Raw genomic sequence first — 22,134 nt, 5'->3', positions numbered from 1 at the left:
ACACAGTACTCCAGCTGAGGCCTCACCCGTGCAGAGTGGAACAGAACAGTTACCTCCCGTGTGTGACATACAACACTCCTGTTGATACACGTGTGGGACTGTACCATGTTTATTGTACCTTCTGCTTTTCTACCTTGTCATTGTAGGAAGCTAGTTTCATTACGTTGCTGGTGTTATATTTCTCAGATGGCTGCTCTGATTGTCCCAAATGCAAAAATTACCTGGTAATCCACAGCAGCCTCATCGAGAGGAAGCACGGAGTGGTCTTTGTGACTGCGGGACTCTCTGCACACCACACAGATGGGGGTTTGATCCACTTCACAGAAGAGTTTCAAAAGCTCCTCGTGCACTGACTGCCAGGGACCAGCACCCACCACTGAGCCCCTGTCTCGCTCTCTGTAGCCCAACGCCCCCTATTGCCCCCACCAAGCCCAGCACTGACTCAGGCCGGCGACGCCACAGCCGCACTCACTCCTCTGGCCACATTTGCGGCAATTGCAGCAGCATTGGGAATGGAGCATTATGGGCAGCTATCCCACAGAGCACCTCTTCCGATTCTGGTGCTGTGGCTTGTCGGATGGGGGTGCAGGGCATTCTGGGTCCTGTCCCAATGCCCTGTGATGCATCGGTTCGCATCCCAATAATTTCAGTGCTTCCATCCACATTTGGCACCATCTTTCAACGTTTTTTATACTGCACGCTCTGTCTTCCCTTTTGGTCTGTGGGAACGGATCCTGAACTGCTGAGGAATATGCTGACGAGTCTCGCCAGCACGTCACGTTTGGCAGTCGAGTTACTCCTTAAGATCCAAACTGACAGTGAGGAGTCCGACAATGATATCGACTCGAATAACGTATATGACACGAGATTGCTTGTGGCATTCACGGACATGCTCACCACCGTGGAACGCCGCTTTTGGGCTCGGGAAACAAGCACCGAGTGGTGGGATCACATCATCATGGAAGTCTGGGATGACGAGCAGTGGCTGCAGAACTTTTGGATGAGAAAAGCCACTTTCATGGGACTGTGTGATGAGCTCACCCCCACCCTGCAGCACAAGGACGTGAGATTGAGAGCTGCCCTGACGGTGGAGAAGCGGGTGGCTATTGCAATCTGGAAACTGGCAACTCCAGACAGCCACCAATTGGTCGCTAACTAGTTTGGAGTGGGAAAATCCAATTGTTGGAATCGTGTTGATGCAAGTTTGCAGGGCTATTAATTGCATCCTGCTCAGGAGAACCATGACTCTGCGTAACATGCCTGACATTGTGGCTGGCTTTGCACAAATGGGTTTCCCTAACTGCAGAGGGGTGATAGATGGGACGCATATTCCTATTCTGGCACCACCCCACCTAGTCTCCGAGTAGTTAATCAGAAGGGGTATTTCTCTATGGGTCTCCAGGCGCTTGTGGATCACCGTGGACATTTCATTGACATTAACGCAGGCTGGCCCGGAAAGGTGCATGACAAACGTATCTTTTGGAACACTGGCCTGTTCAGGAAGATGCAGGCCGGGACTTTTTTCCCAGACCGGAAGATCACCGTAGGGGAAGTCGAAATGCCCATTGTGATCCTTGGAGACCCCGCTTACCCTTTAATGCCGTGGCTCATGAAACCCTACACAGGGAGCCTTGACAGCAGCAAGGAACGGTTCAACTACAGGCTGAGCCGGTGCAGAATGACTGTGGAGTGTGCTTTTGGCCGTTTAAAGGGCCGCTGGCGCTCTCTGTATGGGAGAGTTGGACCTGGCCAATGACAACATCCCCGCGGTTATATCTGCATGCTGTACCCTCAATAACATTTGTGAAGGGAAGGGGGAAAGATTCACTCAGGCATGGACCACGGAGATTCAACACCTGCAGGCTGAATTTGAACAGCCAGAGAGCAGGGCTATTAGAAGGGCCCAGCGCGGGGCTGCAAGTATTAGGGATGCCTTGAGGGAGCAATTTGAGGCTGAAAGCCACAAGTGATGTTTGGTGCCCCGCAGGGGAGTGAAGTGAAGTGGTTCCAATGTTAGTGGGAATCTGTGTTTGCTACACTGACTTGCAGTGCCTGTTGCTTTCCTGGGCTAAGGTATCTTTTACTTTATGCAATAATAAAGAATGTTTTCAAAGCCAAAAAAATCAATGTATTGAAAAGAAAATTCATTTATTGAAAAGAAACACAACTGCTTGGGAAACAGAAAGGGTAAGGGGGTGGGGAACGGCACAATCACAGAGTTGCGTATGTCCTGTTATCACACTCAGCCTCCCTGTCTGGAGTGATGTGTAATGAGGACTGCACTTCAGGCTGGCTGTAATGCATGGTGATGGGGGTTGAGTGCAGTGGGTAAGCGTCATATTTTTCAGGGCTGGGTGGTGAAGCTACAGGTGTTGGAGGCAGCTGGTGGCGATAAGAACCAGGATGTTGGGGAAAGTGGGTGGAGGTGACATGGGGGCACAAGGGAAAGAGTTGTGGGACAAGGGCTGCAGGGGGCGCGGTAGTGCTCCGTCTGCATGAGCGCCTCGATCGAGTCCGCTTGGTGCTCCATGATGCTTATCAGCCGATCCGTGCTTTCTAACTCATGAGGCGTCCACACTGGCAAAGCACGTGGAGCGCTCTGACTCCGCGGATAGAGTGCTCCCGGTACTCCACCTCGGCGAGTGGAATAACATTTGATGTGCCCCCGCTGGAGTACTGCGGAGCCAGTGTGTACACCCTGGTCTGTTAATGCGCTCTGATCGGCTTCCAGAAGTGTCCCACAATACCTGATCTAGCCACTCTGGTCAGAGTCAGACCCACCCTTTAAATTCTCTGGGAATTTTGAAAATCCCCTTCCTGTTTGCTCAGCCAGGCGTGGAGTGCTCTCAGCAAATCTTTCCAGGTGACCATGCCTCCACGGGCCAGGCAATCCCCAGTATGGAGCAATGGTGAGGAGTTGGACCTCATCAGTGTTTGGGGGGAGGAAGCTGTCCAGTCCCAGCTGAATGTAGTTGAATGTTTCAAATAAATTAAAAAGCGGATTTAACATGGCACTCTGTAGTTCTGGATTTTTAATTTAATTGTTTAGATAACTCGTAGGAAGTCTTTACAAGTTGCAACATACAGTAATAATAAAATTACATCTGTTATTTGTATTAGAATAGAACTGATTAGATCGAGAACACCAGAACTTTGGCAAAGTTCCAGTCCCAATCAAACGAACATTGCAACTCTGATCTATTTCTAATTCACATCAGATCCTGTTTTGAAATTTTAAAAAATTATTTCTAACTATGATGGCTGAAGGAAAGTATAATGGCATATTTGGGGCATAATTCTGCCAATACTGTTGGCCTCTATAAAGTTTATGTGGGCATGGAATGAGGGATATTATGACCAGCTCTTTTATTTAGAAAATGCTTGTATCTCTTCAACAAGGAGTCCGGTGGCACCTTAAAGACTAACAGATTTATTTGCGCATAAGCTTTCATGGGTAAAAAACCCATTACTTCAGAAAGCTTATGCCCAAATAAATCTAACACGGGTACCCCCTGATACTTGTATCTCTTCAGTGACTTGATTTACTTAATTCTGTTTATGACAGCACGGGGAAATATTTGTTTAAAGTCTAATCTGTACAAATGTAGGAGTTCAATATAGTCATTATTTTGTATCTCTCTCTCCTATCTCCTTATATTTTCTCCTTTCCAGAACTGAAGGATCCCAGGGCCCAGCGAACACATTCACAACAGCTCAGCAAGGAGGCAGAAGGCAGGCAGCTGCAGGAAGGGCGGAGGCCAGCTTCAGTCGGGGATAGACGTGAAAGTGAAACTTACTTTCTTATTTCTCGTAGGTGCCATGGCCGCAAGAGGGGGGATAAAAGATCTCCAAGAGGCTGTTATCTGTTCCATTTGCCTGGCTTCTTTTAACGATCCGGTGATTCTCAAGTGTGGGCACAATTTCTGCCGAGCCTGCATCACTCAGTACTGCAAGGAGTCCAAAACCTCCCCCCGGTATTCCTGCCCTCAGTGCAGAGAACCGTTCCAGGAAGGAGAATTTCAGCCCAACCGGGACCTGAGGAATGTAGTTGAAATAACCAAAAAAATCCCAGAGCCAAGGGGGAAGAAAGCGTGTGAAAAACACGAGGAGCTTTTGAAACTCTTCTGTGAAGTGGATCAAATCCCCATCTGTGTGGTGTGCAGAGAGTCCCGCAGTCACAAAGACCACGCCGTGCTTCCTCTCGATGAGGCTGCTGTGGATTACCAGGTAATGTTTGCATTTGGAGGCATCCCAGCCAGGGCCCACTCCAGGCACCAGCCGAGTAAGCTCCTGCTTGGGGCGGCAGATTCGAAGGGGCGACATTCCCTCCAGTCCATTTTTTTTTTTTTGCGCTTTGCCACTTTGGCCGCCCCGCAGGTTTTTTCTTTTTTCTTTTTGGTTGCTGCTCCGGCCGTCCTGTAGGGGGCGGCGGCATGGAGGAGGGGAGCGCCCTGCAGCAAGCCCGGCAGGGCAGCCCACGTCCTTCCCTGCCTGCCGACCGGAGCGGCGCGGAGCATAGGCGGCAGGTTTGTATAATTTTTGGTGGTGCCCAAAATGTTGGTGCCCCCCCGCTTCCGCCCTCTAAGCCGATATATATATTTTATTAAATAGTGTAAACATAGACTGGAAGCCATAAGCATTTAAGTTTCTCTTTATTGCACAATATCACTATCAGGAAAATCCATTGTTGATTAGTGGTCCTACAAATCAAGAATTTGTTGCTGGGATAAAATGAAGCTACAACACGTCGGCGCCACAAGATGACAAGGGTCAATTAAAAGTGGAAAGTCAGAAGCAGCACTTGCCTGCTTCAATATACAGTATTATATTTTGTTGCACCTGTTGTGACGAAGTGGGAATGTTCTTAATGTTTTCTCTGAATACTGTGTGGGTGCCTCAGTTTCCCCTGCAAGGTGCCAACTGAAGGTGTTGGGGACAAAGAGATCAGGTGGCCTCCTTGTCCGGAAGAGACACAAAGACCAGAGGAGGGAGTGTCAGTTTGGAGCTTGCTGGGGAAATGGGAAGAGGCCCAGAACTTGGGTCTGGGCTCCCCACCCCCCCAAGATGGACCTGACTGAGGAGTCCTGTTTTCTGTACCTACAAGCTCTGTTTTAGATTGTGTTCCTGTCGTCTAATAAACCTTCTGTTTTCCCGGCTGGCTGAGAGTCACGTCTGACTGCAGAGTTGGGGTGCAGGGACCTCTGGCTGCTCCAGGACCCGCCTGGGTGGACTCGCTGCGGGAAGCGCACGGTGCGGAAGGGGAGGCTGAATGCTCCGAGGTCAGACCCAGGAAGGTGGAAGCTTCTTGCCCTGGAGACAGTGTGCTCAGAGAGAGGAGGCTCCCCCAGAGTCCTGACTGGCTTTGTATGGAGTAGTTCCAGAGCATCCCAGCGTCCCCTTCCACACCATGCGCTTCCCAGGAGTCCACACAAGCACTGACACTCCCTCCTCTGGCCTTTGTCTCTTTTCCAGGCATTAGGAGGCCACCTGATCTCTTTGTTCTCCAACACCTTCAGTTGGCACCTTGCAGGAGAGCGGCCCAGGCCATCAGTTGCCAGGAGACAAGGTGTCGGCCATTCTCTGTGCAGACACCATCACACTGGCCCTCTCGGGCTCTGCAACAGTCACACCCCCTTATCCCACCATATATATCCTTAAGAAATGCATAGTTGAAACTGTGGCCCCCACACAGTATTTAGAGAAAACATTAAGAACATTCCCACTTCATAACACCTGTATATGACTAGTTTTATACTTTAAAGGGTGTAAAATAATCAAGTATTGTGCTAAACACAATGATACTCCAAACTGACCACCAACTTTAAGTTGTGTGTTTTTCCCCTCAGGTGAGGGCTCTGGGGTGGGGCTGGGGTGAGGGGTTCACAGTACAGGAGGGTGCTCAGGGCTGGGGCTCAGGGTTGGGGTGCTGGGGGCACAGGCTGTGGGGTGGGGCAGGGCTGGCGATGAGGACCTTGGGGTGCAGACAAGCTGCCCCAGGGTTAGGGCCAGAGAGGACTCACCCCACACTGGCAGCAGCAAACTCCAGGGGAGGGACCCCTCCTCTTCCCCCCCCCCGCAGCACACTCACTCTGCACCATGGTCACTGCACATGCTCCTAGGGCCTCTCTCGGGTCCAGAAAGCCCACTCGCCCCCCATGGTGGGTACTGGGGGGCGGGTTGCCATCATGTGTGGCCTCCCCTGCTGCTGCCCCTCACCATAGCCTCACTGGGGATGGGGGATGGGGCTGCCCCTTGCCCAGCATGGGGCAGGAGTGGGGACTGCAGGGTGGTGGCTGTGGGGGTGGGAGGGCATCACAAAATTCACCCAAGCCCCAGTGCTCAGGTCTAGGAAGCCCCCCTCCCCCATCTCCCCTGTGGTGGGTGCTGGGGGGGGGGGTGAAGGAGACTGCCAGGGGTGTGGATCACAGGATCAAACACTCACCAAAGCCCCAGCAGTTGCTCAGGTGAGTGAGGTCCACTCCAGATGTCCGAGGGGAGGGGAGGGCTGCAAAACATGTGTGAGTGTGCATCCTCCCTCCTCCCCCGTCCCCAGGCTGGCCCCCTCCCCTCCTCCTGTGCTGCGATAGCCCTAGGCAAACAGCGGCAGGCAGGGGGCAGCACAAGCAAGGGAGAGGCACCAGCTGTTTTCTTTCAGGCAGGGAAGCTCCGGGGCGGGGGGGGGGGTGATGCTCCGGGATGGCGGGGGCCGGGGCCCACTCCAGGCAGGGCCAGGGGAGAAACCCAGCTCCAGATATTGGTGGAGCACAGCCCCCAGCCCTGAATATTCCTGGTGCTCAGGCACCACGGGCCCATATAATTCGCCCCGTATGGCGCGGAGCCCTCCCGGCAGGCGGCGCGGTGGTCGGGGCTGCGGGGCGAGTACCCCGCTTAAGGAAGCCTTTGATGCCCCCCTTCTCTTTCCCCCCCTGCTCCCTCCTCCTCCCCCCAGCCCAGGTGCGCACCCCGCTGCCCGGGGCACGTAGGCAGCGCCGGGAGTCCCCCTCCACCCATGCTCCGGCCGCCCCACACAGTTGTGGTTTTTTGTTTGTTTCTTTTTTACTTTGCGGCTCCAACCGCCCCACCGTTTTTTTTTGTTTTTTTTTTTTGCTTGGGGTGGCAAAAAAGCTAGAGCCGGCCCTGATCCCAGCCCAGACCTGCTCGAACAATCAGAGCAGCCATCTGAGAATTATACAACCAGCAACGTAATAAAACTGGCTTCCTACAGTGACAAGGTAGAAAAGCAGAAGGGATTTTATACAGGGAGAATGTTGAGGAGACATGTTTTTAAGGCCTGCGCTGCATATAGTTTTTGTACTGATCTGTGTTGGGGAGGGCTGGGATTTTTTTACAAAAGAGTTATGTCAGCAGCCCCCTCCCCCCGCCCCTCCCCCCGTGTGAATACAAGTTGTACTGGTATAAAGGTGCCTGATGCCAGGAACGCTTGTTTCCCTTTCCATACAGGAATAAGCTACACCCGGTTATACAGGTGTAACTACACCCACGCTAGCAGGGCTGTATGGCTTTAATAGTACCAGGAGATGTAAAGCAGGGTATGATTTGTGTGCCCTAGAGCAAGGGCAGCCCCTGTGCAGGGAAAAATCCACACGGGGGCAGGAAACTCCACAAGTTCCAGCTCTCACACAGCTTCCTTTTAATCGCTGTAGAGTGGGAACAGGGTTTGCTTCTCAGACACAATGGACAACAGTTGGGGGGGCCTGGCCCATTCCAGCAGGTTTCTTGAAATCTGCGGAGGCAGGAGTAGGGTGACCATATGTTCAAAATGAAGATCCAGTGTCCTGTTATCGGGGGGAAGGAGGTGGAGGATCAGGGAGGAGAACACGCCGGCTTTGGCAACTGGGAAAGAATTATGTCCATTTCTTACCATCTTTTCCTCCTCAGCCAAGCAACACCCCCCTTTCTCCTTCCCATCCCTCTCCATAATAAAAACCAAGACACGTTAAATTCTTTTATAGCAGGGAGTCTTGAAAATGTAACGGATGTTCATCTATCACTGTGGTTGCAAGGATCAAGCAGCTCGGCTGCACTTTTTGGGTAGGTGTCGGGGGGGGGGGGGGTAAAGAAGAATTAAAGCTGCCACATGCCCCCAGTTTCTGTGTGTCACTGGGTTAGATCTGTTTGGACGGTGTCCCAGTGACTCATCTCACTGACTCTCCCCTACATTCTCCGGCAATCCCAGTGCTTAGTGGGGGCGTCAGGAATTGCTTGTGCGTAGGGGGAGGGGGGAAGATTATTTCTCAGGCCCACTTAGAAATGCCAAGGCCGGTGTTGTATCAAAACATGCCCTGGATGACAGTGTGGTTCGGAGACTGCTCAGAAAATTCGCAGTGCACATGAACAGAGCGAACACATGTGCACGGAGGCAGTGAAGCCTCAGTCCAGCCCCGTCCTTAGCTCAGTTTCCCTGTCAGTGAGGCCTCGATTCACAGTATTTACTTAGGTGCCTAAACCCCAGTTGGAGCCTCCACTGCAATTCAGAAAACTCCTGCTGAGCCCTGTCGGTGCCTAAACTCCCTGGGCCTCTGTGTTTTCAGTAACTAGTTCCCTCAGCACCTGTGTTTCTGCCCCTGGCCATGCGCACTGCTGCCTCGCTCAAGGCATCTCGATGCCGGTCTCCCACCTAAGCCCCAGGGAAGATCAGCTTTAGGCCACCTAACTCCTGTGTGGGGCCTAAGCTGGTAGGCGGCCTGAGGCCCCTCAGGTGAGTTCACTCACAGAATGATCTCCCTCATCGTCTTTAGCCCAGTGTTCAGAGCACTCACCTGGGACATGGGAGGCCACATGTTCAAGTCCCTCTTCTGTGTGATGAGGAGAAGGGATTTGAACAGGGATCTGCCATCTCTCTATGACAAGTTTCAGAGTAACAGCCGTGTTAGTCTGTATCCGCAAAAAGAAGAACAGGAGTACTTGTGGCACCTTAGAGACTAATAAATTTATTAGAGCATAAGCTTTCGTGGACTACAGCCCACTTCTTCGGATGCATCTCTCTATGAGATATTCTGAGTTGGGGCTCCCTCCATCTCTCCTGCTGAAGCTGCCCCACTGGGGATGAATACTTAGAGAGTCATTTGCAGGAGAGGGAGAGACCGCAAGCATGAGAAGGACTCTATAGTCATGTGGCTGGAGCACTCACCCATTTTATTATGCATTTAATATTCCTGAAAATAAAAATAAAATGGGGGAAAATCCTCCAAAAGCAACTGAAACTAAACTAGTTTTTCTTTTGTTAGGAACAAATTCGGAGCCGTTTGGAGAGTTTGAAAAAAGAGAGAGACGAGATTCTGTCGTATAAATCGAGTGGGGAAAATACAAGCCAGGAACTGCTGGTAGGTGCCGTTCTTACTCAGAGACAAACGTGCACAGGGACATTATTGATACTCTGCTTAGTCTAACAGAAAAAGAATGGTGAGAAACGTGTTACTTTCTGTGAAAGATTGTTACTTATTTATTCGCATTGTAAAGAAAAACTGTTCTGCTTCAATTGAGTATGAACAGGAAAATGGAGCATTAAGGAAAGAGTTTTAATAATCCAGATATTTCCATTGATAATGCGAGTGTAATTTGTTTAGCTAACAGTAGTTTCTCCTTTAGTCTTTCAACTAGAGCTGGTCGAAATTCAACCACAAATATATCCTGTAGGAAAACGGGATTTAGTAGAAAACAATTTTTTCCATGGGAAACTGTCTTTTGCAAATAAATAAATAAAAATCAGTTTTTTGACAGGAAATTTCAGAATGAACAAAAATGTTTATTTTCATTTCAAATTGAAGTTTTCATTTTGGTTTTAAAAAGCTGAAATTTTTTTCAAAATTTCAAATGTTTTTATCCCTTTGTTTCCCCATTTCCTCCCTTTACCTCCTGATTCAATAACATGAATAATTTCCAGGTTTTTTCTCCTAGATTTTCCTTTTTGCCAATGTTTCTAAAATGGGAGAACTTTTGAAGTGTTCCAGAGAGAATGGAATAAAAGGAACAAATGGGGCGGTGCTGGAAATGGACATTATTTTATTACATTTTAGGAAAAAGGGGAAACAGAAATGTGAATTTTTTTCAAGTTATTTCATGATATTTTTCAAACAAACTAAAAGTCCCATTTTGAACACTGAAAATGGAAACAACTTTGAAATTTCAATTTTTTTTTTGCAAATTCCTCCCCCATTTTTTGGCTTTACTTTCAACAGACACAACTGTTCGCATATAAGCCTGTTTGTTAACCTGAGATAGAATTTTGGGTTTGACTTTTGATACTCTGACATCCTTACTAATGTGTGTGAAGAACAAAGGACAAAGACACCGTGTGTCGCTTCTGCCTGGCCAGATGGGTTTGTTAGCATAATGGGAACAGATAAGAACAGAGAAAGTGTTACAGGGTGTGGTGGGAGTGTAATATACGAGCACACAATGGAAGGCTGCCTGGCTCCTCTCTCAAGCCAAGGTCAAGCAACCAGTTCGGTGGGGCAAAGGGGGACGGGGGAGGAAGAAACACTAAAAGCCAAAGAAACGCCTGGCCTTGGCCAGAACACCACCTCACTCCTCACCCTTCCCCTGGGGTACAGAAGAGGTGGGATGAAGACCCCAGACTCCCGACCCTCCAGAACAGAACATGACCATAAGTTGTAAGGGGTGTGACTAGGGGCATGCACTGCAGGTATATTTGGACCTGCTAAGAAGGAGGAAATGGGGAACGGGGACACAGGCAAGGCTCAGAACTGGGAAGGGGGACATGGGGTAAAGTCTCTGCTGGCGTGTAGAGCTATGGACATGCTTGCTTGGAACTAACCCCAGCAAACATCGCATTGCCTGCGCTTTAGACTTTTGGTCTTCTGCTTTCTGTCTGCGTGACAAGAACCAGGGGCGGGGTTAAGGGAAAGCCCTCGAACAATAACCACAACAGAAGAGTGCAGGAAGCACTAGAGAAATCTGCTGCCCCAGGGAAGGCTGGTCACTTAACACCTCACCAAACCCTACTGAAGTCATTGGAAAGACTCCTATTGATTGTGGTGAGCTTTGGAACAGCCCCTAGTGATATCGCTGCTAGACGTTGCCATGAAGATCTGGGTTCTAATTATGATGTAAGTTTCTTGCTCCTGGGGTATCAGGAGCTAGAGTGCTCCAGAAAGAGCATGAATTGGTGGGCTTCTGTCCAGTTCACATGCGCACGTTTCGAAGTGCCCTGCAAACTCAGATTTGAACCTGCAAAAAGGTGTCTTGCCAGCCACCCAATTTGTGCTCAGAATACCTCTGTGGATTAAAATTGGAGATTTATGATGTGACAAAATGTTTGTATCCTAACCTGTGCATTCAAAACTTGTCAGAGCAATTGTTGGTGCTCTAATTTTAAAGCCTGTTTTAGAAACATGGCCCTATTCATCTAGGTGTGTTTTGTGGAGAGCCTCTGTTCCCCAATTCAAGTCAAGGGCTTCTGAGTTTGGGTTCTACTGTTTGCTCCCCAGACGTAACTCTGGCCTGTCCAGGTCTGGATCCCACACCTGCTGTACTTTCTGTTGTTTGAAGGTTCTTGTTTTCTAGACACCACTGATAACAGAATATCCTAATAATGCAAGATACATTCATATTCTAAACATCCATTAGGATTCTTCAGAATTCATTGGGAAAACATCTGTCTACTGAGCATAGCGTTTGTTCTCCATAAAATATCAGGAGTTAAATTCTACGGGGTTGCAATGACATGCTCCCGAGTGCATACATAAGGCTTTACAAAATGTCCCATAACTCACTCCGTGTTCCTGTCCTTGACTTGTGCTTTCTCTGTTTGTATCTCTTCATTTCAGAAACAGCTGGCAACTGAGAGGCAGAAGATTGTGGCTGAATTTCAGCGACTGCGTCAGTTTCTGGAGGAACAAGAGCGACTCCGGCTGGCCCAGTTGGAAGAGCTGAATAAGGAAATTGAAAAGAGGAGGGATGAGTATGTTGTCAAAGTATCTGAGGAACTATCCTCTTTCAGTTCCCTGATCAGTGAGATGGAGCAGAAGTGCCAGCAGCCAGCATGTGACTTCCTGCAGGTGAGACAGTGTTAGAAACTCCCTGGAACCTTTCTCAGGGCAAGAAACCCTTCACTTTTGGAGTGTAGGAGTGTGTGACGTTCCCCTGGTGTTATTTGGACCAGTGATCTGCTAGGTCACTCCAATCCTCGACTCTGAGAGCCAGCCTTGCCCTGCTGTGCTGTGAGAACCCCACTCCTGGGCTGTTCCCGCACAGCCTCTACCATGTAAGCTGCTCCCAGCTACGTGAGTGAGCACTTTTGGCCAGCCGCTGCTTGGATTGTGTAACCGAATGACACTAGCCAATATCTCCGGTCCCAGACACAACCCTAGGAACGTCCATCTTGCAGTGTCCAGTTATGCTCCCTGGGCACTGCAAGCTTATATGAGTTCATCAATTTAACAAAGAAATTGGTATTGTGACAAAGTTCCTCCTCTATCTTCGTGGGTCCTGCGCTTATTGTCGGATTTTCCTCACCTCAGAGATTCACCATGTGGGTCAGGGAACAGCCCAGAGACCTTCCCCTCTGGTAGAACCCACAGTCCAGGTCAATTCCTCCTGTGTCTGATCAGGAGTTGGGAGGTTTGGGGGGAACCTGGTCCCGCCCTCTACTCCGGGTTCCAGCCCAGGGCCCTGGGGACTGCAGCTGTCTAGAGTGCTTCCTGGTACAGCTGCGCGATGGCTACAACTCCCTGGGCTGCTTCCCCATGGCCTCCTCCCAACACCTTCTTTATCCTCACCACAGGGCCTTCCTCCTGGTGTCTGATAATGCTTGTACTCCTCAATCCTCCAGCAATATGCCTTCTCTCTCTCAGCTCCTAGTGCCTCCTGCTCCCAGCTCCTCACATGCACGCTACAAACTGAAGTGAGGTCCTTTTTAAACTCAGGTGCCCCGATTAGCCAGCCTGTCCTAATTGATTCTAGCAGTTTCTTCTTAATTGGCTCCCGGTGTCCTAATTAGCCTGCCTGTCTTAATTGATTCCAGCAAGTTCCTGCTTATTCTGGAACTGCCCCAGTTACCTTACCCAGGGAAAAGGGATCTACTTAATCTGGGATTAATATATCTGCCTTCTCTCCTGTATCCATCTGGCCTAACCCTGTGACAGTATGTACCAGGCTTGTTATCCCAAGGGGAGTCTCTGACATGCTTCAAACCAAACGCACTGCTTCAGGTAGAATAAACTAATTTATTAACTGCAAAGGGTAGATTTTAAGTGATTATAAGTCAAAGCAAAAGAAGTCAGATTTGGTCAAATGAAATAAAAGCAAAGTGCATTTTAAGCTGATCTTAACACTTTCAGTGCCCTTACAAACTTAGATGCTTCTCACCACAGGCTGGCTGGTTGCCCTTCAGCCAGGCTTTCCACTTTGATCAGCGCTTCAGTCGCTTGGTGCTGGTGTCTGTAGATGGAAGTGGAAGAGAGAGGAAGGGCATGGCAAACGTCTCTCCCTTTTATCATATTCTTTCTTCCCTCTTGGATTTGCCCCCGCCCCAGGGTCAGGTGAGCATTACCTCATCGTAGTCCCAAACTGTCCAAGGAAAGGGGGGTGACTCACTTGAAAGTCCAACAGATCCTTTGTTTCTGCCTAGGCCAGTGTCCTTTGTTCCTGTGAGGCTGGGCTGGGTTTGTCCCATACATGACCTGATGAGGTGTGAACTGCCCCTCTGCTCCTGGAGAGTTTTGCCTGGGCATGTTTTAAGCCATGAGGACACATTTTCAGCCCCATAACTATATACATGAAATTACAACCTATAACATCACTATAACAACAATGCTCAGTGCATCATGAGCCTTCCGAAGACACTGGACATGACAAACATTGCATTGGATACGACACAATCATATTATAAGGATGAACATGGGGGTGCAGGGTGTTCCCCCGAGGTACAGAGCATCACAGAGTGAAAGGTCAGAACATACAGTATTGCTAAAATATACATTATTTTTCCTTAAGGCTTGATAAAATGCCCATTAAAGTCAATAGAAATATACTTCTTGAGTACAATGGGCATAGGATCAAGTCCTAAATGAAAAAAATTCTTTATTTGAATTCTAGTGGGAGAAGACTCCTCCAAAAATGGCAAACTCTGAATTCTGTTCTCCCTGTCTCATAATGCAAGATCAAAGGGACATTCAAGCAAATTAGGTGACAAATTCAAAACTGATCCAATGAACACTTTTTCACACATCACGTAATTAGACTGTGGAACTCATTGCCACCGGATGTTGCTGAGACCAAGCATTTAGCAAATCCCAAAAGTGATCGGATATTTATATGAATGGCAGGAATATGCAGAGTGATATTAAACCTCATGCTGCATTGCTTCAGCCAGTCACTAACTATTAGAGAGCAGGATGAGAATGTGGGAGGCAGATTATCTTACACCTTCCTCTGAAGCATCTGGCACTGTCCACCTTTGGATACAGAATACTGACCAGATGGACTCAAGTCTGAGCCAGTCCGGCATTTCCTGTGTTCCAAACGCTGACTCCAAAAGATTAAAGATGGAACCAGTCTTTAATTATGGAAATAGCTAAGATTGAAGTTGAGTTTCACTTTAAAGCCTCATTTTGCCACTCTTCCTACACACCACAAAAAGGGAAAATAGTGGCCTTAAAACTGATCCATGAGGTCTGAGGCTGTGGTGATTTTCTCTGCCAGAACTGACGTTAGATAGGAGCTGTTCGTTACTTATGGTAGCCTGAAAGTGTAAGTAGTCGTTAGAATTGCAAAAACCTTCTAATGATTTTATTTTTCAAAAAATGCCTCTAACTAGGAAATTTTAAAAAACGGCGAGACATAAAATGTAGCATCCTGGACTTCTCTAGCTGATATCTAGGGTCAGATTCTCTGTTGGAGCCAGTATCTACTGTGGGCAGCATTCTTCACTCCTCAGATTTCCTGCATTGATCCTAGGGCTTAGGACGGTGAATGGCCCTCTGTTACTCTGTACCCCACAGCCATTGTTCTCACCCAGCCCCACCTTCCTGTGGCTGTCAAGAAGCCCACAGGACGGGTCTTCAGAGTATTTGTGGGCGAGTGGAGAGAGAGTTTACAGCATGTGGGCAGCACAGCATGGGATCACCTCTCCCTCTGGACCCACTGGAGTCTGCAGGAGGGGATCTTCCCCACACCTGTGAGTGTTAGGAAGATCCTTGTTCAGCACAACACAAGACTGAGCCCTCTGATTCCATGTGCCAGCTGGTTATCCACATGTCATTACACAAAGAGCCTGTGTGCCTCCTTATACAAACTTCCTGGGCCCAGATCCTGCAGTCAGAGCACTTCTCCAAAGGCGCAAAGGCAACACATTTAATGTTTTTGTTTGTATTAATAAATAACAAATCATTTCTCTTTGAACCTCAAACTGTGAAGACAAAGCGAGTCCCCTCCAGAGCAGGAGGGATCCTTAGTGTGAGAGATGGGACTGAATTTCCTTTTATCTTTCTCCTCTAGGACATCAAAGGCACCTTGAGCAGGTAGGTGGCTCGTTCTCCCTCTCCCTTTCACTCCCCAATGCAGGGAAGGGGTTTTGGACACGAGACCTGGCTCCCCATGGTCTAGCAGTGCAGAGTGTGGGGCTGGTTCCCAATCTCCCTCTGAGCTGTTTATTAATTGTTTCTAATTATGCAGTGAGCTCTATCCGTGTGCTGGGCGTGGCAAGAGATCTGATGGAAGAGACATTCCCAGCTCTAAGGAGTTTATAATGGGCTATTATCAGTAGCACTATGGCAGTGCCTAGAGGCTCAAGGCAAAACCAGGGCCCAACATGCTGGGTGCTGCACAGACACACAGACAGAGACAGTCCCTGCCCCGGGGCGTTTACAGTCTAAATAGACACAAGAGACAAAGGGCGAAGGGAGGAAGGATTAAAATCGATTGAAGGGGACATTCAATAAAGACAAAGTGCTGCACGTCGGAAGGAAAAATCAAATGTACAACTACGAAATTGGGAATAACTGGCTAGGCAGCAGGACTGCGGAAAAAGATCTGGGGGTTCAAGTGGATCACCCACAGAGTTGGTGTCTATGTATCGCAGGTCCTTCAGTTTTACCCCGTTATTCATGTATTCACCCCAATAACTTGTACTTGACTAAATCCTAACGTGCGTTGACTAAAGCACTTTCCAGAAAGCCAGTCAGTCTAGATTTAAAGACATCAACAGACAGTAACGCTTGAAGCTCTCTAGAAGTGTGGGGGGGCACCAGTGCCCATACCATGGCCCCACCCCTGCGCTGCCTCTTCCCCGAGGCCCCGCCCTCTGCTTGCTCCTCTCCACCCCTCCCCCCATCACTTGCCTTTAAGGGAGGTACAAAGGCAGAGAGCAGAGCTCTCCCACTTTTAAAAGTGATGGGGCCACGGCCCCTGTGTTCTGGCGCCCCTGTCCAGAGATGGAGAATCCACCACTTCCCTTTGCAGTTTCTTCCAATGGTTAATCCACCCGCACTGTTAACAATGTCTGTCTGATTTCCCATTGGAATTTCTCTGGCTTCAGCTTCCAGCAATTGGTCCTTGTTGTGCCTTTGTTTGCTAAACTGAGGAGCCCTTTAGTACCAACTCTGTTCTCCACATGACGGTATTTATACCCCACACTCAAGTGCCAGGGTTCTCTCAGTGCAAGGCATTTTTACCAGCCCTCAAATCAGTTTTTTGGTTCTTCTGTGCACCGTCTCCACTTTCTCAACCTCCATTTTAAAATGGGGACACCAGAACTGGAGGCAGTTTTCCAATATCGGTCTCACCAAAATGAAGGGGAAGCTTGTAGTGTCCAAGCTGGGATTGGACCAATTCCTGGGGCAATAGAGACTTTAATCCTCCAGGGTCTGCTGAGCTACAACCATTCACTAGAGTAAAACACATGTTATTAAAACACAAATATGACCGAACTCCACAACGAGTAACACTGGGTTGTTCTTCAGATGCGAGAGGGAGAAGTTTCAGAACCCAGTGGCCTTTTCTTCTGACCTGAAATGGAGAATCTGGGAATCTTCTCAAAGAAATGCATCTCTGGAGACCATAATGAAGAAGTTCACAGGTAATAAACAGTCACCTGGGGGATTTTCTCACCTATATTACACTGATAATTGACAGAGCTGGGGAAATCTCTTAGGGACAATGATTATGGATGGAGATAGTCAACTAATCATTTGGAAGCTATGAATTCCCTCCTCAGCTCTCAATACAGCACATACACACCGGGTTCGGGGGGCCTACATTCGCACTCCCTGGGGGTTTCCTTTCTTAGCAGCTATGAACGTTAACCTGAGCTTGGGCTTCCTGCTGAATTCACTGTTTTTGAAGTATGTTTGTTTGGATTTTTTTGTCTGCAAGGCCTCATGTGTCACCATAGTCCCTCCCTTGCTTTGGAGCAGGGGTGGGGAACCTTTTTTCTATCACGGGCCATTGACTCACGGAAAAAAATCAATCCCGGGCCACTCACCCACAGGGGGACAGAGAGGGGGCACAGGGGCTTCCCTCCACAGCAGGCCAAGCCGGCGCTCTCGGCTCCAGCCCCACAGGGGGTCTAGGCAGTGGCGCTGGAACAATTTTTCCTGTGGGGGAGCTGAAAGCCAGTGGTCCCCAAACTTTTTACCTGGCACCCCCCCTTACCCCTGTCTGTGCCCCCTCTCCCCAGAGCTGGGGCCAAGACTGGGCCATGGCTCTGGGAGGGTGGGGCAGGATGTGGACAGGGGTAAGGGGGCTGAGGCTGGAACCACATCTGGGGGTGGGAGCAGAGCCCCGGGTGCAGGGCCAGCTGACGGGACCCTGCGTGCGGTACCAGGGGCAGAGCCCCGGGCAGGGGTCCAACAGCCAGCTGGGACGCTGGGCATGGGGCCGTGGCTGGGACCCCACGCAAAACATGCGGGGTGCTTCAGCACCCTCCGCACTCCTAGTTCCCGCGGCTCTGCGCAGAGACTCGGGGCTTCCCCCCTGCGGCGGGGACAGTCGGCACTTGCGGCTCCAGCCCCGTGGCGGGGGAGGGGACCGGGGGCGCTGCGGGCCGGATGAAATTTAGCAACAGGCCGGATCTAGCCCGTGAGCCGTAGGTTCCCCACCCCTGCTTTAGAGATTCTCCACCTTTTATCCTCCTGAGCTGGAGAGAATGAGACCACCAGGGCTGTCAGGAAGGATGAGCCAGTTTACTAAGTACTAACGGTACAGGGGCAGATGTAAAGTTGATTGAATGCTAATCAGTGAGAAAGTGTCTGTGTGTGGGTCTGTCTGTGAGTGATGTGTTGGTTTCAGAGGGTTTGTTTACACCGCAATTAAACATCTGTGGCTGGCCCGTGTCCCCTGACTCCGGCTCATGAGGTTTGGGCTCGGGCTGGAACCTGGGCTCTGCGACCCTCTCCCGTCACAGGGTCCCAGAGCCCAGGTCTCTACCCAAGCCCCAGCATCTACCCCGCAATTAAACAGCCCCATTGCCCCAGCCCTGCGAATCCAAGTCAGCTGTCATGGGCCAGCCACAGGTGTTGAATTGCTGGTAAAACATCTCTGGGTCTGTCATGTAACCTTAGGTCATGTCCTTAGTTTTTAATGTTTGGGGTTATTTTGTAGTGAGGTGTGTAATGGTTTGTATTGGTCTGAATTGCACTTAACCTCCTTAACTAGAACTTCATAAAGTTTGTTTTGTTTTCATTTTGCTTTTGTGTTAGAACATTAACAATGTGAATATATTCCTCAACATGACAACATGACAACTCATCTTTTTCACCCATTTCTTCCTCTAGACTCACTGTCATCTAAACCTCAGTGGGACAAAGGTAAATTTCTGGGATCAAAGGGGGAGTGAAAAGTTTCATATGAATTATGGTTGCTCATTGGCAGCACCATAGTTGAGGTTTTGTTTCAATTTTGCATTTGACAGGAGCTGAGCAACATATTCCTGGTGGCTGCCCAGATCTTTCCTAAAAAGAGAAAAGTCGATTCTTTTCTCTCTTAGAATTTAGAATTTGTAACTAGTGGTTGGGTTAAGCAGATGGGCTGGGGTGCGGGAGAGGGGGCAAGCAGTGTATCTCCGTAGAGATCTAAGAGTTTAAAAATGAGCCTTTTGGAAAATCAGAGAGGAACAGCTCTCCTCATTTTCAGAACTCTTTATGCCCATACATCACATCCCCTGGCAATATTATTATTATTAGCAAATGCACAAGTGGTACAATGAAGAATTGGAAAATTCAACATACAAAAATGGACATTTCTGTTTCCTCTCTCTACTTTATAAATCAAAAGTAAAAATGTTCAAAATGTCAAAAGGGGTTAGGTAGACATCACCTATTAGCAGACATGCCAACTCTCACGAATTAATCATGAGAGATGCGATTTCTGAGTAAAATTAAGCCTCACTCATGATCTCACCATAGAGCCGTGGCTGAAAAAAAATCCCGACATTTGAGAGTTCTAAAAATGAGGCTTAATGTTACTTAGAAATCCTGTCAGCTGCCCTGGGCACGGCTGGGGCTCCCACTGTCACCACCCCAGTGCGGCTGCTCCCCTGTCAGCCTGGGAAGTGGGAGAGGGAACCCCACTTTAGCCCCCAGGCCTAGGGAGGGTGAAGAACCCCAGGAGGAGCAGAGGTGGGGCTGGGAGGGCTTTATTATGGCCTGGGGGCTGCAGGAGGCCTGAAGTGAGCGGGGGGCTGATGGGCTGGGGGGGCTGTATTGCTGGTGGGTTCTGAGCAGATAGGGTGAGTGCTGGCAGGGTGAACTGAGGGCAGTGGGATAGGGGTGCTGAACTGATGGGCAGTGATGATGGGGGCTGGGGGACTGAATGGGGGGGTTGGATAGGAACAGAACTGATGGGGGTCTGGGGGACAGGATTAATTGCTGGGCAGGAGATGGGCAGATGGGGGGTGAGAGCTCCTGCAGCAGGAGCCAAAATCACCTTCTCCCGTACATGTGGGCGAGTGGGCAGCACTGATTGTCACATGCGCACACCCTGGGGAGGGGCCAGGGGAGTTCAAACATCCAGAGACTGACCTAGAAACCACAATAGAATTCTTTTAAACATGTCGTGATTGTTGGGCCAATCTCATGAGATTTGATCCCTTGAAGTCGGCAATACTGTATTAGCCATTGCATGGCCTTGGGGCCAGCAGTGTGGGGTTTGGAAAGTCCCCGATAGCCCAGCACAAGCCGAGCAGCCGTTCAGTAAGTGTGCGGTGTCCTCACCCCCCCCCCCCCTGCAGCTACACACAGTCCTGGGGGGCCAGGGGGGTCTCTGTAAAAGCAGGTTTTCTAGTGCTCAGCTGGCTGATCGTTGGGGGGGGGCTCTGCAAGGAGACTGGGTGTGCAGAGTCGCATCATTGGACAGGGGGACGTTGGATTCCCTGTAATCTGCTGGGAGCCTCCTATGATACCAGGGTCTGTAATCACATCTGTGGGGAGAGGTGGGTGCAGGTGGGGAAAGATTCCAGGGCCTGATTGTCAGGACCTTTTGTGCTGCTCTGTCAGAGCAAAGGGGCCTTAATGTGCCTGGGAACAGACTCCAGAAAATAGCTCCGGTGCCAGGGAGCCCCCCCCCATCCGTGTGAAGTTGGCACAGGGGCTCCACAGCTGTTATTGTAGGAGTGGGTTGGGAGCCATGCTGGGGGCCATGCTGGGGGCCAGGGCCATCCCTAGGGGGGTGTGGGGTCAGTGGTGGAAGTGACGGATTTGTCTCTTCTGGGAGCGACAGCGACAGCCAATCGTACCGGCCCGTGGAGCCCCCCAAAGCGCAGGGCCCAGAGCGGTCGCCCCGATTAGCCCTCCCCAAGGGACCCCTCTGCTGGGGGCATAGACAGGAGGCATCACACTTGGCTGCTCTCTGCTTTGCAGCCCTGAGGCCCCTGTAACTAGGGGCCAGGTAGACTAAAGGAAGGACACAGGTGCCTTAAACCCACCTCCCTCTAACCCCCCTTGTCTTTCCCCCAAGCACAAGGATGGAATCACTGAGACTCAGACGCTGGGTCTGGGGGCCTGGCTCAGCGGAGCTGATCCTTTCACTCTATCCCTGAACTGGCTCTGTCGGGGTGTGAATCCCCCCTGCCCATGGCTGAGATCTCAGCGCTGCTCCCCAGGCACAGCTGGGTAAATCCTGGAGGCAGGAGGTTGCCCGATTCACTCCCCAGCTGGGGCAGGTTCTGTCACTGACACGATCAGACCCTGCCCCAGGGCTGAGCTCTGCCCCTCACGCTCTGATTCTCTCTCTGCAGCAAACATGACTCTGGATCCAGACACGGCCCATCCCAACCTCATCGTGTCTAAGAATCGGAGAAGTGTGAGATGTGGAGACACACGGCAGAATCTGCCCAACAACCCTGAGAGATTTGACACTATGCGCTGTGTGCTGGGCTGTGAGGGATTCACTTCGGGCCGACATTACTGGGAGGTGGAGGTGGAGGGGGGGGGAGTCTGTGTTGTGGGGGTGGCCAGAGCGTCTGTGAGCAGGAAGGGAGAGATCAGCCTTAACCCTGAGGGGGGGATCTGGGCTGTGTCGTGCTGGGAGGATCAGTGCGTGGCTCTCACATCCCCTCGGCAGAGCATCCCCTTGTCCCCGAGCCGGGCACCCCGCAGGATCCGGGTGTATCTGGACTATGAACGGGGGCAGGTGGCGTTTTTCGATGCTGGTACCGGGGACCCGATATTCACTTTCCCGCCGGCCTCTTTCGCCGGGGAGAGAATCCGCCCATTCTTCAGGGTCGGTGTTACTGTGCGGCTCCTCTAGCCCCGACCCCCTGATCTCTATGACCCTGAAGGGCCAGCGCTTGAGTCTTGTTGACTGTTGAGAGTCGCCCACTTCCACCTTCATTGAATTAGCTCGTTAGCACTGACTCCCCCCTCGGTAACGCAACTCCCATCTGGTCATGTGCTGTGTGTTTATACCTCCCTACTGTATGTTCCACTCCATGCATCCGATGAAGTGGGTTCTCGCCCACGAAAGCTTATGACCAAATAAATGTGTTAGTCTCTAAGGTGCCACAAGGACTCCTCGTTGTTTTTGCTGATACACACTAACACGGCGACGCCTCTGAAACCCTTTGAGATCTGGGGTTCCTGACACAGATGCAAGGGAGGATCGGACACTGATCTGTGGGCCAGGGGATGGGGTGTGTGTGTGTGTGGTTAGAGGGTA

At 50.2% G+C, this 22,134-nt stretch overlaps 1 protein-coding gene across 1 annotated transcript; it reads left to right on the top strand.

Annotated features, from left to right (window-relative positions):
• Positions 1-2,817: 2,817 nt before the first annotated feature.
• On the top strand, positions 2,818-21,977 carry LOC101944193 (tripartite motif-containing protein 10-like). The gene is made up of 8 exons (XM_065564111.1): positions 2,818-2,909; positions 3,815-4,227; positions 9,249-9,344; positions 11,811-12,041; positions 15,481-15,503; positions 16,944-17,059; positions 18,756-18,788; positions 21,215-21,977. The coding sequence occupies exons 1-8, from the start codon at positions 2,870-2,872 to the stop codon at positions 21,724-21,726; spliced, it is 1,464 nt and encodes a 487-aa protein (XP_065420183.1). The 5' UTR covers positions 2,818-2,869; the 3' UTR covers positions 21,727-21,977.
• The last annotated feature ends 157 nt before the right edge of the window (positions 21,978-22,134 follow it).

This window comes from Chrysemys picta, chromosome 12 (genome assembly GCF_011386835.1).
Source record: "Chrysemys picta bellii isolate R12L10 chromosome 12, ASM1138683v2, whole genome shotgun sequence".
NCBI classification, from domain to species: domain Eukaryota; kingdom Metazoa; phylum Chordata; order Testudines; family Emydidae; genus Chrysemys; species Chrysemys picta.
The sequence above is the reverse complement of the archived record's forward strand: the minus strand, read 5'-3'. Positions and strand labels throughout refer to the sequence as shown.

Excerpts from the sequence above, each read along its gene's own strand:
- LOC101944193 (XM_065564111.1), top strand. The coding sequence starts at position 2,870 with ATGCCTCCACGGGCCAGGCAATCCCCAGTATGGAGCAATG. Across the intron at positions 4,228-9,248 it reads AGGCTGCTGTGGATTACCAG|GAACAAATTCGGAGCCGTTT; the intron begins GTAATGTTTGCA and ends TTCTTTTGTTAG. Across the intron at positions 15,504-16,943 it reads ATCAAAGGCACCTTGAGCAG|ATGCGAGAGGGAGAAGTTTC; the intron begins GTAGGTGGCTCG and ends GTTGTTCTTCAG.